The 12,205-nt window shown below is 39.4% G+C and overlaps 1 protein-coding gene across 1 annotated transcript; it reads left to right on the top strand.

Moving 5' to 3' along the window:
• Positions 1-1,013: 1,013 nt before the first annotated feature.
• On the top strand, positions 1,014-10,736 carry LOC100378290 (ceramide synthase 1-like). Its single transcript, XM_078013459.2, has 6 exons — positions 1,014-1,284; positions 3,318-3,480; positions 4,180-4,360; positions 8,807-8,968; positions 9,751-9,889; positions 10,335-10,736. The coding sequence occupies exons 1-6, from the start codon at positions 1,057-1,059 to the stop codon at positions 10,455-10,457; spliced, it is 996 nt and encodes a 331-aa protein (XP_077869585.2). The 5' UTR covers positions 1,014-1,056; the 3' UTR covers positions 10,458-10,736.
• The last annotated feature ends 1,469 nt before the right edge of the window (positions 10,737-12,205 follow it).

The following is a 12,205-nucleotide window of genomic DNA, read 5'->3' as shown; positions in this document are numbered from 1 at the left end:
CACACTTTACTGCTACCCAAAATTGTAAAAAAAAAAAGAAAATGTGCGAGGTTTAGGTTACATACTGAAGTGTGCAATGAAAAACAACATATTTTGAGCTAATTAATGTTTCACATTTAAGTTACTATCACTCCCGAATAAAACATTTTTTGGACTGGATACGGTTTTTACTGCCTTTGGTCGTGCGGTTTACGCAAGCTCGGGCGCTTCCGCCGCGACCTCGATAAGCCGCATCCAGTTCATAAAGATTGATATCAAACAGGACATGACGTAACAACCGCTGGCCTTAAACTCAAATGTATATATTAGTTCGCGTAAGTCACTGGAATGAACGCAGTCTTTTAAAGTGGGAGGGTCGTCACCTGCGCACGCGCGAGAATTGAGTCCCAAGCAACGATAACAACACATGCTAAAAACGCAAAAGCTATGGCCATCAGACGCATTAAATGTATTAAACCTGAAGTACGTGACCAAACAATAGACAATCTGAAGCTACTTTCAAGGTTGTGCCTGATTGGCTATCTAACACCTTACAGACAGACCAATCGGTGCCCGAGTTTACTGGACTCCTCGTGGGTGGCTACGAAGTGCGTAAAATAAAAATGTGGCCGACAAATTCATGTTTATAGTTGCCACATGCTTTAGAAAATCATTATTTTCCAATCCATTTTTAGTTGCAATTTACATAAATAAAAGTTTGCCCTTAACTTTTCACCACCAGTTCCCTCTTTTTATCACAAATTCACAAAATATTCACATTTATAGTTAGCATTTCCTTCGGAAAAAAAAAAATCATTTTTTGGAGTAAAACTGAAATTTGCCTCAAATTTTGTCTGTTGGCGAAAAGTGACAGTTGACAGAATTTATTGTCACAAAGATAAAACCGTCGCCTTGTCAATTTTGAAAACTAATTCTCATACAAAACATCATTTTTATAGTTGTCCCTCTAAATAGAGACGTTGCCACCCCTGAAGTTACAATAGTCGATTCTTATTCACTGAGTATGACCTTCATCGACTTCCAGTGAAAGTTCCGTGGACGGAACAAGACACCAAAATGGGGGAACAGGTAGCCGTGGTGTTGCCGATGCCGGGATATTACACACTGCTGACGAACGTTGTTCCTGTACAGTTGAATACCTTCATGAAACAACCCACTGATTTCGATTATTTTGGACAGTTTTCAAGATATTGTCACTGTACCTGGGTCGATGTTGGGCTTGTTACGTTCTTTGCTGTGTTTTGGACCGTCTTGAGAGCCGGTCTGACGTGCTATGTGTTTAAGGTTAGCCTCAAGATTTTCTCGCTTACGAAAAGATCGGGTATGTTTGGATGTTATATCATAGAATATATTGAAAACGTTGCGTCTAGGATTGTGCCTGATTACACGACTCGATATACCGAACAGCGCATGGCAATACATATAAGCAGTAGTCATGACGCGCCGAACAATTTAGGCGTGTATGAAACAAGTCCCGAACGAGGGTCGTTCCTGAGAACGAGGTCACTACCAAGGTGGCAATTCACCTGTTTAGCTCGAAATCATTTATTTATTTATTTATTTATTTCTGTGCGATCTTGACACTTTTTTAACGTACCGAGAACACTATTTTGTTCTGTGCCAATTAATCGCACAAAGGAAAGCATATTAAAGAAATAAACGCACGGCAGGAGTGTTATATGTTGAGTCTCGTTGAAGGTGCAGTCGCCGCAACCAGTAACTACGTGTTGAAACTTGTTTATATTTAAATTATGTTAAATTATCTTTACAATGAAGGCGTTTTGGGCATGTGCAAACCATATAATGAACGCCACCTTTTATCCCCCTCTTCATTGTTTGAACTACGGAGCTAAAGAAAAAAAATAATAATCAATGTTTTGACTGATAGCGTGTTTTCGTAGGAATGAAAACCACGAACTTTGACCTTCTATTTAAGTCACACAACAATGGCTCTCGGTAAAACTCCCAAAGTCCATGGTCTTTCGTTCTATACTCCTATTCAAGCGTACGGTCACATCCACTCTTCGCCGACGGGGCTGTAGCAGTACGGCAAATAAAGACTCAACTATAAAGTCAACAGTACACGTGCTTGAACCCACCCCCTTGAACACGGTCCAAAATATTTGCAAGTAGTTATTATGTTATCACAACTGTATATTGCATACTCTCAATATTTAAAGCGTGAGGGTCGTCACCTGCGCACGCGCGGTAATTGAGTCCCAAGCGACGATAACAACACACGCTAATAACGCAAAGGCTCATGGGTAGACGCTTGTTTGTAAACAATGACACGCTATGGCCATCTGACACATGCGCAAGTGACGACTCCCACGCTTTAAGGTGTATGCCCGAGATAGATCCAATAGGCCACAGGCATCATATACACAAAACCCATATAGCCGCGCCCTCTAGTGATGACACATTTGTTTTTTCTTCTTTCATTACGTCATAGAAGAATTTCGTCATTGAAGGCCGATATTTATAGGCAAATGTGTGTTGGTTAAAGGGCGCTCGTCGTCGCGCCGCGCATGTGCGATACTTGTGTTGGTAAACATTGATTTTCCGACAGTTCAATGCGCTCTTCTAATGAAAATTAGGAGAAAAGTATGAGTTTTGAACCGGGCTTGAGGTGTACTAATTACTGCCTTCGACGATACCAATCGCCAACAAAATTATATAATTAAAGCTTGGTAACATCTCAGTTTGTACTCGTTGGTCTGCACAACAGTCAAAGTCGCCATCTTTGTTTACTAGTGTACGAGTCCCTTTAATTTCTCTGTAATTATATATTTGATTAGAATAGTTTTGTTTCCGCTGCATACATAATTTAATATGCATTGTATCCAGTAAATGTAATAACATGTTATTTATCGACTAGAAAATCATAGACAAAAACCTGGTGCATCCAACATAAATCTTATAAATCGCGCCCTCTAGGGCGAAGCGCTACTGTGACGTCAGAATGACGTACATGGATACAAGCAAGGTCCTTCAAAACGGCAATTGCGTTTGGTTGTGTAGTTGACGTTCACCTAAAAATAAAGTAAAATCTCTCAAAAACACAATCTTCGTTGATAAAAAGGTCAACACGGTTTTCGTGTCACGCTGTTACGTCAGGAAATCGCTTCGTCACTAATGGGCGCGTTTTACAGGAAAGGCGTTTGTTTTATCTTCCCATTTTAGTGCGCTGTAATGCGAATGCCGATGTGACGTGTGGGTGAATCTGTGTGATATTTTGGGTAAATCAGACTTTCTGTACCCAGTCTTCATTACTGCGCTTGTATCTTGATTCCTCTTTTTTTTTTCAATTATCGCAGCCCTTTTTACAAAGTTTAAAGTTGGCTGACAAAGAAAGCTTTACCAAGGCATCGGAGAGTTTCTTCAAATCGATGTGGTACACTCTGTCGTGGATTTACACTACTTCTATAGTATTCAGTGAGAGACAAACGATGTTCCAAGACCCGGCATCTGTATTCGCAGGTTTGTTTTCTCCTTTACTATATTAAACGACAAATCAACCAAATACAGTTTGCTGAATATAGTTGCATTTTAGCGTCTCGTGCAGTTATGCGTTCAAGTAATTCGCCATTTTCTGTTTAACTTCAGTCCATTTTTTGGAATTTCGATGTTGAAATAAAACTATTATGCTTACGTTGCCATGAAGTTATTTCATGTAATATATATATACACGAAATTTGATATAGCTATCGACCAATATGCACTGTGACAAGTGTTTACAGAGGAAAGAATGTTAATATTTTTTAAGAAACGGCAATGAACAAACTATGGAAACGTGTGTTATTGCATGTAGAGTTAGAACGTATGGCTCTCAGCCATTGGTCAAAAATTAGCGGCTGCTAATTATATGCAAGCATGGAGAACGCCTACCGAATTACGCGCATGGCACTCAGCCAATCAACGGCGGGCATCCACCGAGCAAAATTTAAGCAGAATACAGACACAAGTGATGATATCATAGAAACGAAACGGTTATTTACGTACCCATTTGCATATTGCTATTTGCTTCATACAGATTGGTCCAATGATAGGCAAATATCTTTGAATATGTACATACTCATTTACATATTGTCATTTGCTTTATACAGATTGGTCCAATGATATGCAAATATCTTTGAATATTTACATACTCATTTGCAAATTGCTATTTGCTTCACACAGATTGGTCCAATGGAATGGAAATACCCTTGGATATTTACATACTCTACGTCTACCAGTGTGGTTTCTATGTACACTCCATCTACGCAACCATTTACGTCGACTCAATCAAAAGTGATTTTTATCTCATGATAGCACATCATATTCTCACGATAGGCTTGCTTACATTTTCCTACGCAGTACGGTAAGTGTGCTGGACCTATTCACAATCTATCTCTACGTAGTCCAAACAGTGCGGAGTCACGTAGTCGACCAGGGGATCCATGTGGTTTCGATCACGTTTGATCATGTGTTTCATATAGTGCAGACCACCCGGGTCTTTTATTCACAATATTGTATTCAATTTTTCGCATTTGGCATAAAGAATATTATTATACATCTGTCACCGTAACGCTATAAGTTACACCGTGCCGGTATTTTACGGGGTATTTTCATCCTACCGTATTAGGAAATGCAAATTCCAAATATGGAATGGTTACACGCGTAAACGTCCTCTAATAATAAAAACAAACAAGGCTGCCACCAGGGTTTGACCGTGATCGGACTCCACAAAAAGAAGTTCGCTGATCCTGTTCAAACATTTTTGGATTTTGGCATTCCCATTATGTATCCTTGGAAGGAGAAGATTTATAATAATAAGGTTATTACGAGAATACCTCGAAGTATGCACTCAGATATTACGCCGTCGCATCGACCTCCGCAGCGCGTCGGTCAATACCCTCGCCGTATTGTCTTCGTGCATAGTTTGAGGTATCCTCGTAATAACCTCATAATATTTGATTGGCAAGCGCATGTACGCAGCTAAATAGAACATACCCACGAGTTGCATACGCATGAGAATTGGCGTAGCACTTACAATCGCGCAAAATATTCACAGAAATATTACATTCACAGAAATATTCAATGAAACTAATAGGTCCAACACGTTGAGAAGTCGGCATATGTTGCACAGTGCATCATTGATTTACGTACTAACCCGGAGTATGAATGGTACATCATGATACTGTCACTAGAATAGTGCAGTATAGCGATCACATCGACCGACGCGTAATGGAGGTTTATGCGATCCGGTACTGCCTGAGTGCATACTTTGCGCTAAACTTGTGAAATAAATCGTCACGAAAAACGTTTTACGCTGTATGAATGTTTGTCACATAGTGTTTCTGCACAGTGGCCCATATGCCATCTCATAAGATCACCAATACGATCAATGTACTGCCTACGTGCATACTTTTGCGGTATTTTCATAATAACCTCGTAATATAATCGGTCCGCTATATATACACATTTCGTATTAACGAAGCCGAAAGGCAACAAAATAACGACGGCGAAATAACAATTTCATGACAAAACTTTGCTGTGAAGCAGGGTTCGATTTACCGAAACTGTCTAGCAAGCTGCTCCCTGATCGGTCTGACTGTTAGGTGTCAGAGTTTCGTAGCATTTTACACACAGTATATTCGCTCTTATAAAAAACTAATCATTTAAAAAAAAAAAAAATCTACCGAATGGGAATAAATCTGTACTAGTATATGAAAGGCACGACGCTTGACGTGTTTATTGCAACACACTGCCTATGAAAGAGTTGGAACAATATACCCAATCGTAGGTCTTAAGACAACAGTCGTATAAGGGACAGTTACAAGTCCTAAAACAAGAAACAGGCGTTTAACACCAATCAATATTTCAATTTATTTAACTTCAATGCATACCCAATGTTCTCCACGGGTTGAAAATTTAGCCTGGCTGGCAAAGCCCGCCAAATGCGAGCCGCGTGGGAGGGTTCAGGGGCCTCTCCAGGAAAAAGTTTTGTAATTTAGATGCAATCTGGCGTAAATCTCGGCAAACCTCAAGGCAATTTTTCATTGTAAAATGCCCCGGCAATGGAAAAAATCGATTTTTGGGCCGTTGTGTTTGTAAACTTATTAGTTCAAGCATGTCACGAGTTTCGAAGTCTCCTGGAGACAGCTCGTACATACTGGCGAAAAGGTGGACCCGTTACTGGTTGAGGTAACCCCTAATAGCTTGACAGTTTCACCAGAGCGCGCCGTCCCTTTCCAGTCGCTCGCATTCCAATGGCAGCTTTTCTATTTATTTCGAAAACTGCCCCCTTCTTTCGGGATGACGGGAAGCTAGGCTGGCTCAGTTTCGATCGAATACAATCTCCTTGCGTGCAAAGAAATTCAAACTGACTGCCTAGACCGTGACGCCTGCGCTCCACTATTGAGATATTGCCTACTTTGCAAAATTGACAAATCTCTTTTTCTAGGGCGCCATTCAACAGTGACATGTCAACGAGTCGAATCTCGCCGTCTTCAAACGATCGGCTGTGACATTCACTCTCACTTCCTTCTTCTACGTCGTAAGGTAACAATATTTTCCTGCGAGATACAGACATCTCTCGAACGTTTTGAACAGGAGTATCACCCACTATATCGAAGTCTGATTCATTGGACTCTGTATCACGGTAAAACTTTCTTCGCCCACTTCATGGCTGACACTGGTTTCGACGGGGAAATCCGTTCTGTACGAACCCAGCATCATCTCTTTCAACATCTTTTTTGACAGGAGTGATCATTCTTTTGACGTTTTTCTTCTTTCTTCCTCGCTTTCTTTTTCTTGGAAATGTTCGCGTGCTTACTATCTCGTCCATAATTAGTGAATGACAACTAAACTAAAGAATTACTGATAACCCTCTCCTTCTTTGCATACTTTGCACATTAATGAATGAAGCTGCCCTGTTTTTTAATTGGTGTGAATAGAATAATTGTAAAATGTGACCCAGTGATGTATGCCGGCATGTAGCATTTCCTGTGCTATTAAAAATCAAATCCCGAAAAACAGAGTTTTACCGTCGCAGTAACCTCGGGTCGTATACTTGTAGATTAATCTCTTCAAAATTTAATTGTAACCGGACTCACTGTTATCATCTATAAAAACTACCTAGATTTTAGATTATACTTTTATTTTTTTACCGAAGTCGTACGAGAAAGTCAACCCTTGCCTTGCGTGAAACACTGGCCCACTATCCGATGTCAAGACGTCGGTCGGGGGGGGGGGGGGCACGCTACTATTTCGTTGCCGTGCATTTTGTTCGCATGAGCACATTAGATAAAACAACCAAGTATTTATTAAATAAATAAACGCTGCTCGGACTGATAAGTATGATATATTGAAGATAATATTTGGTAATCGTAGTCCTAAATAACTATTAAAAATAGCTAGACGTTTCGAGCAATGGCTCTTTAGATAAAGATAAAGAGCCATTGCTCGAAACGTCTAGCTATTTTTAATAGTTATTTAGGACTACGATTACCAAATATTATCTTCAATATATCAAGTATTTATTAGACAGATTTATTACATGTAACATAATTTACGAATTTAGAAAAACCTAAGCATGCAAGTATGCCTACTTGGTGAAAACTCCTCTGAAAAATGGATTATATAAACTAGGTCCAAGCATATTCTTATCATTGATCAACCTTTACATGTAGTTTTTGGCCTGTTATCAGAATTTTCATGCAATGCATAGCCACCACAGATGACCGTATTTTATTGTTTGCAACCATATTTTGTAAAAGGGAGCCCCTGCCCAATGTAACTGCATTACTTCTGGACTAAGAAAGTAACCCCGTGGTCAGACACCTTTCAATGACAAAGTCAAGAAAAAATATTACAGAAATTTATTGTAAGTTTTTATTCTGTTAACATATAATTACATTGAAGTGGTACATTCATGTACTTTTTTGTTTATTCAAAATTTGTTGTTCAAACGCGATTGTTTTGTCTTTGCTGTACTTCCTGTCTAGAAAGGCAGCAGTGCGCACATCTTATCAGCTGTGTGTAAACTACAAACAGATATCTTATCAGTTGTTTGTAAATAGCAAATAAAGAAAGTGGCTCAACTTAAAACTATTTACCCTCAGTTCAGTTATGTTTGTAAACCATGCATATTAATGAGATGCACTAGTTGGGTGTACACTGGATAAACAAAAACTTGGCCATTTGTTTGCACACAAGAAAAAAATCAGTTTACTTGTACAAGATATTTTTTTTCAATAAAATAAAAATACCAATGTATGTAGCATGCCTTAGGGAGCTATTCGTGTGTTTTTCAAAAAAAAATATGAAAAGTGCCCAAAAAACTATTCTGCTACCTTAAACTACAACAACAACTTAATCGCTCCACTGCGCCAGTCTATTGCTTACCTAACGCGTTGACTTACGTTAACGCCTTGTTAAGATTGCGTTAGAACCATGCCAACGCCTAGTTAACGCAGGTTAGCTTTGCGTTAACGCAAGCAGCTCATTAACTTTGGTAGCTTTGTTTGCATGCAAATGAAGAGAACAATATATGTATACTCATTAATTAATCTATCGCATATCATTTCCGCGTGTCAGCATCACTTGATATTTACCTGAGTATATCATCAAATCCGCCATCTTGTCGTATTCATAGCCATTTTCGTATTACTGATGTACTAAGTCGTCTGAATTAATATATTAGTAAACGATCTTTCTCAAGCGCTCTTCGAACGAACCTCTAATTTGCTGACGTCACCTGACAGAATGTCACGTGCTTCAGAAAATGCTACAATGGTTTATTTCAATTTTCTTTTTGTTTTAGATATCACAAAATCGGCGTCCTGGTCCTATTTTGTCACGATGTATGTGACATTTTCGTAGAGAGTGCTAGGATATTTTTACATACCAAAACTAGGAATGGAAAAGTTTACAATACAAATGAATTCATAGCAAATATTTTCTTTGCTGGGTTTGTAACTTCATGGTAAGTCTATATAACTGAATAATTTCACTGTGTTCATGAACATTTATCTTTAAATCACAAATTATCCTTCCAGTACGTAAATATACCACTACCCGAAAGTCGAAGAAACGTTTCTGCGCGCGCATACCGGATATGGAGTGCAACGTAAAAATGCACACGTGATATTGTGCTTGTAGATGCACCAATGAATGTCACAAAGATCAAACATTTTATTTTAGAAAATATCAGCAGACTGACATGCTAGTATTTTGCCTCTCTGACAATGGCAGCCTTCTTTCTGGAAAATGAAACGAAGGCCGTTCATGTCGTCAATTTACATCACTTTCACGTTATTTCCGGTATGCGCACGCACGGTATCTTGGACTTCCGGTAAAGTGGTCTATGGGTGGCACGGATGCCATTCATAATATCGTCAATATTATAAGTATTTCAATTTGTAGTCACTCGTCGATAATGTATTTGTTTGAGAGATTCAATATTTTTTAAACAGCCAAATACTACACAGAATCGTCGCCTTAGACTGGCAAAGTCGGGACTTTTTTTTTGTTTTACAAAAAGAAATAACTATTTTTTTGCGTGATCCTGAAAACTAACGTGACCGAGAACAAAATCGTTAGTTTTCGTGATCACTAAAAGGCTAAATTGACAATTATTTTTTGTAAAACAAAAAAGAAGTCCGGAGTTTGCCAGTCTGCTTTGGAACATGTACGTCATTTTGACATCTCGTCTCTTGAGGGCGTAATCTATGGGATGAATGCATTACCGTTTGAAATGTTTTCTAGGGTTATAGCCAGGTTATACTGGTATCCTCTTAAAGTGCTGTATGCAGCTGGTAAATTCTACCTCCCTTCGATGCCTTTTGTCACCACGTTCAATGTCATGTTGTGGATATTACTTCTTATGAACGTCTACTGGTTCTGGGTAAGTTCATATTTTGATCAATTTCACGGTGAACAATAAAACAACCGAACCAGCAGTGTTGCAAATACAACTGTATACTAGTAACTCACTGTTTTGCAAACAAAATAGCAATATCGAACGAAATCGAACGCAAAAACAGTTGAACGCAGTGAACGGAAAATGGTCAATTCAATTTGATATTATATGTATGTACTACATGTGAACCTCTCTCAGATTCGTTCATTTTGATATCTTCAATTCTTTATTTAAAATGTACATTGCTAACAGCGGATCTATCCATCATCCGAGAGGCTGATTATTTATATTTCACGTCTTTATGAAATCCTATTTAGTCCCCTCTCGTTTCAATTTGAGTTGTAAAAGAAAAACCACCAAGCGAATGAAGTTGTGGTACCCCGAATTATATTTTCTGACCACATGTTCTTCTTGTCTTGCCACTGTCTAGATCGTTCTAAAGGTGCTGCTTCGTTTACTTACTGGGCAGATGAAACATCTGAAAGATACGAGAGAAAAAAACTGCAACGAGCCAAATCGAGTGAAAAACCACTACAAGGAAAAGAACCAATAACAACTGGGCTGCCTTATACTCCGTCCTACAACTCCTCGAACTCAAATACAAAGCGTGGGAATATTCCTTGCTTTGCTGGTTGCCGTGACAATGTACGAATCGGGTGCCAACAAATCTACGCATATTTATTCTGATATAAACAAAGATGGCGGTCATGAAGGGGAATCTACCGGTCCGTCTGAATGCCCTATTAATGTTTGTCGGATGCATTCAAATTTATTATTTTGTTGTCATCAAATTTCGACTGTATTCTAATAACTATTCTTGCCTTTTCACATACATTTCCTTCCAGTACATAAACACCTCTGTCTGAATTAATGGCATTAAATTAAAAGGCGGTAGTCTTCACGCCGCGCATGCGCGAGATATGGGTCTCATATAAACACAGATGGCGACTTTGACTGTTGCACACACCAACTAGGTATTTTTTTAAGTGTTTGGAATGTATTGAAGAAGTCGCCGGCGGTAACTAGTGCAAGTGGCGCCCAGGGCAAAACTCGTACTAGTGATTTCATTAGAAAGGCGGGGCTAATCTGCACTGGCTCGGAAGGTTGTAAATGATTAGCTAGTTTGAATTTGCATAACACTACTGACAATGAACGTGCATTCAACGCCACAAGTTTTTTTGTTTTTTTAGCCAATCAGACTTCATCTTCCGAGCCAGTGCAGATCAGCCGGAAAGGCGCATTAGATTATGCAAAACTCAATGTTTATCAATACAAATGTTGCACATGCGCGGCGCGACGACTACCGCCCTTTAAGCACAAACACATGATTCATACCAATTGGGGAGTATTTACGAGTGAAAATGATCTTTGTATTTTGACTTAATTCGACGCATTAAAATGGAAAGACCACGAGTGGAATGGCGCGGTATCACGAGGATATCTTGTAAAAAAACTTTATTAAAGTATGTGCTCTTAGCTCGAAGTTTGTGTAACATTTAACACTTGGAACACTTTTTTTATCAAGACATTCAATTCAAGTTATGCAATTGTCTCGATAAAATATTAAAGCGGGAGGGTCGTCACCTGCGCACGCGCGGCAATTGAGTCCCAGGCAACGATAACAACACACACTAAAAACGCAAAGGTTCATGGGTCAGACGCCTGTTTGTGAACAATGACACGTTATGGCCATCTGACGCATGCGCGGGTGACGACTCCCCCGCTTTAATGTATTAATACGCGATCGATGAGATGTCTGGGCGAATGTGATGCGGTAGTTTGCGCTATTCTGCGGTACTTTTTGTTCAATTTACTCGTTCTCAGTCGGCCCTGGAACGCTAGATGACTTAGAACGGGTAAATCGGAGACTATGATGACGAACTCACAAGGTACTAGTAATTATACAGAATCAGATTTTGACTGTACTACGAATGAAAAGTGCAAATACGATCAATGCGCTTTTAATACCTGTCGTGTTCAGACCAGCGGAACACCGCAAATAGCCGCCGAGATCTCGTAGAGAGCGAGAGAACAATATGAATGTCATAGCGTCTACTGTTCCAAATACCACGGTTTCATAGGTCTGCATTCTCCAAGCCTCGAATGATTTCTGCCGCTGGTGGCGTGGTTGAGGGTCCAGAATCAGTTTCTGGTGACGGATCTCTCGCTCTCGTTCTCAACGATATCTTGGCGGCCATTCACGAATAACAATAATTATCTGTTGCAACTTATTTTGTGTTCGTGTATTTCCTCATTCGAGTAATACCTTGGAATTGCTGCAAAAGTTTTTCAGTGGCAGGT

This window comes from Saccoglossus kowalevskii, chromosome 20 (assembly GCF_978046115.1).
Source record: "Saccoglossus kowalevskii chromosome 20, keSacKowa6.1, whole genome shotgun sequence".
Taxonomy (NCBI): Eukaryota; Metazoa; Hemichordata; class Enteropneusta; family Harrimaniidae; genus Saccoglossus; species Saccoglossus kowalevskii.
Note: the sequence above shows the minus strand (reverse complement) of the source record. Positions and strands in the feature narration are given on the sequence as shown.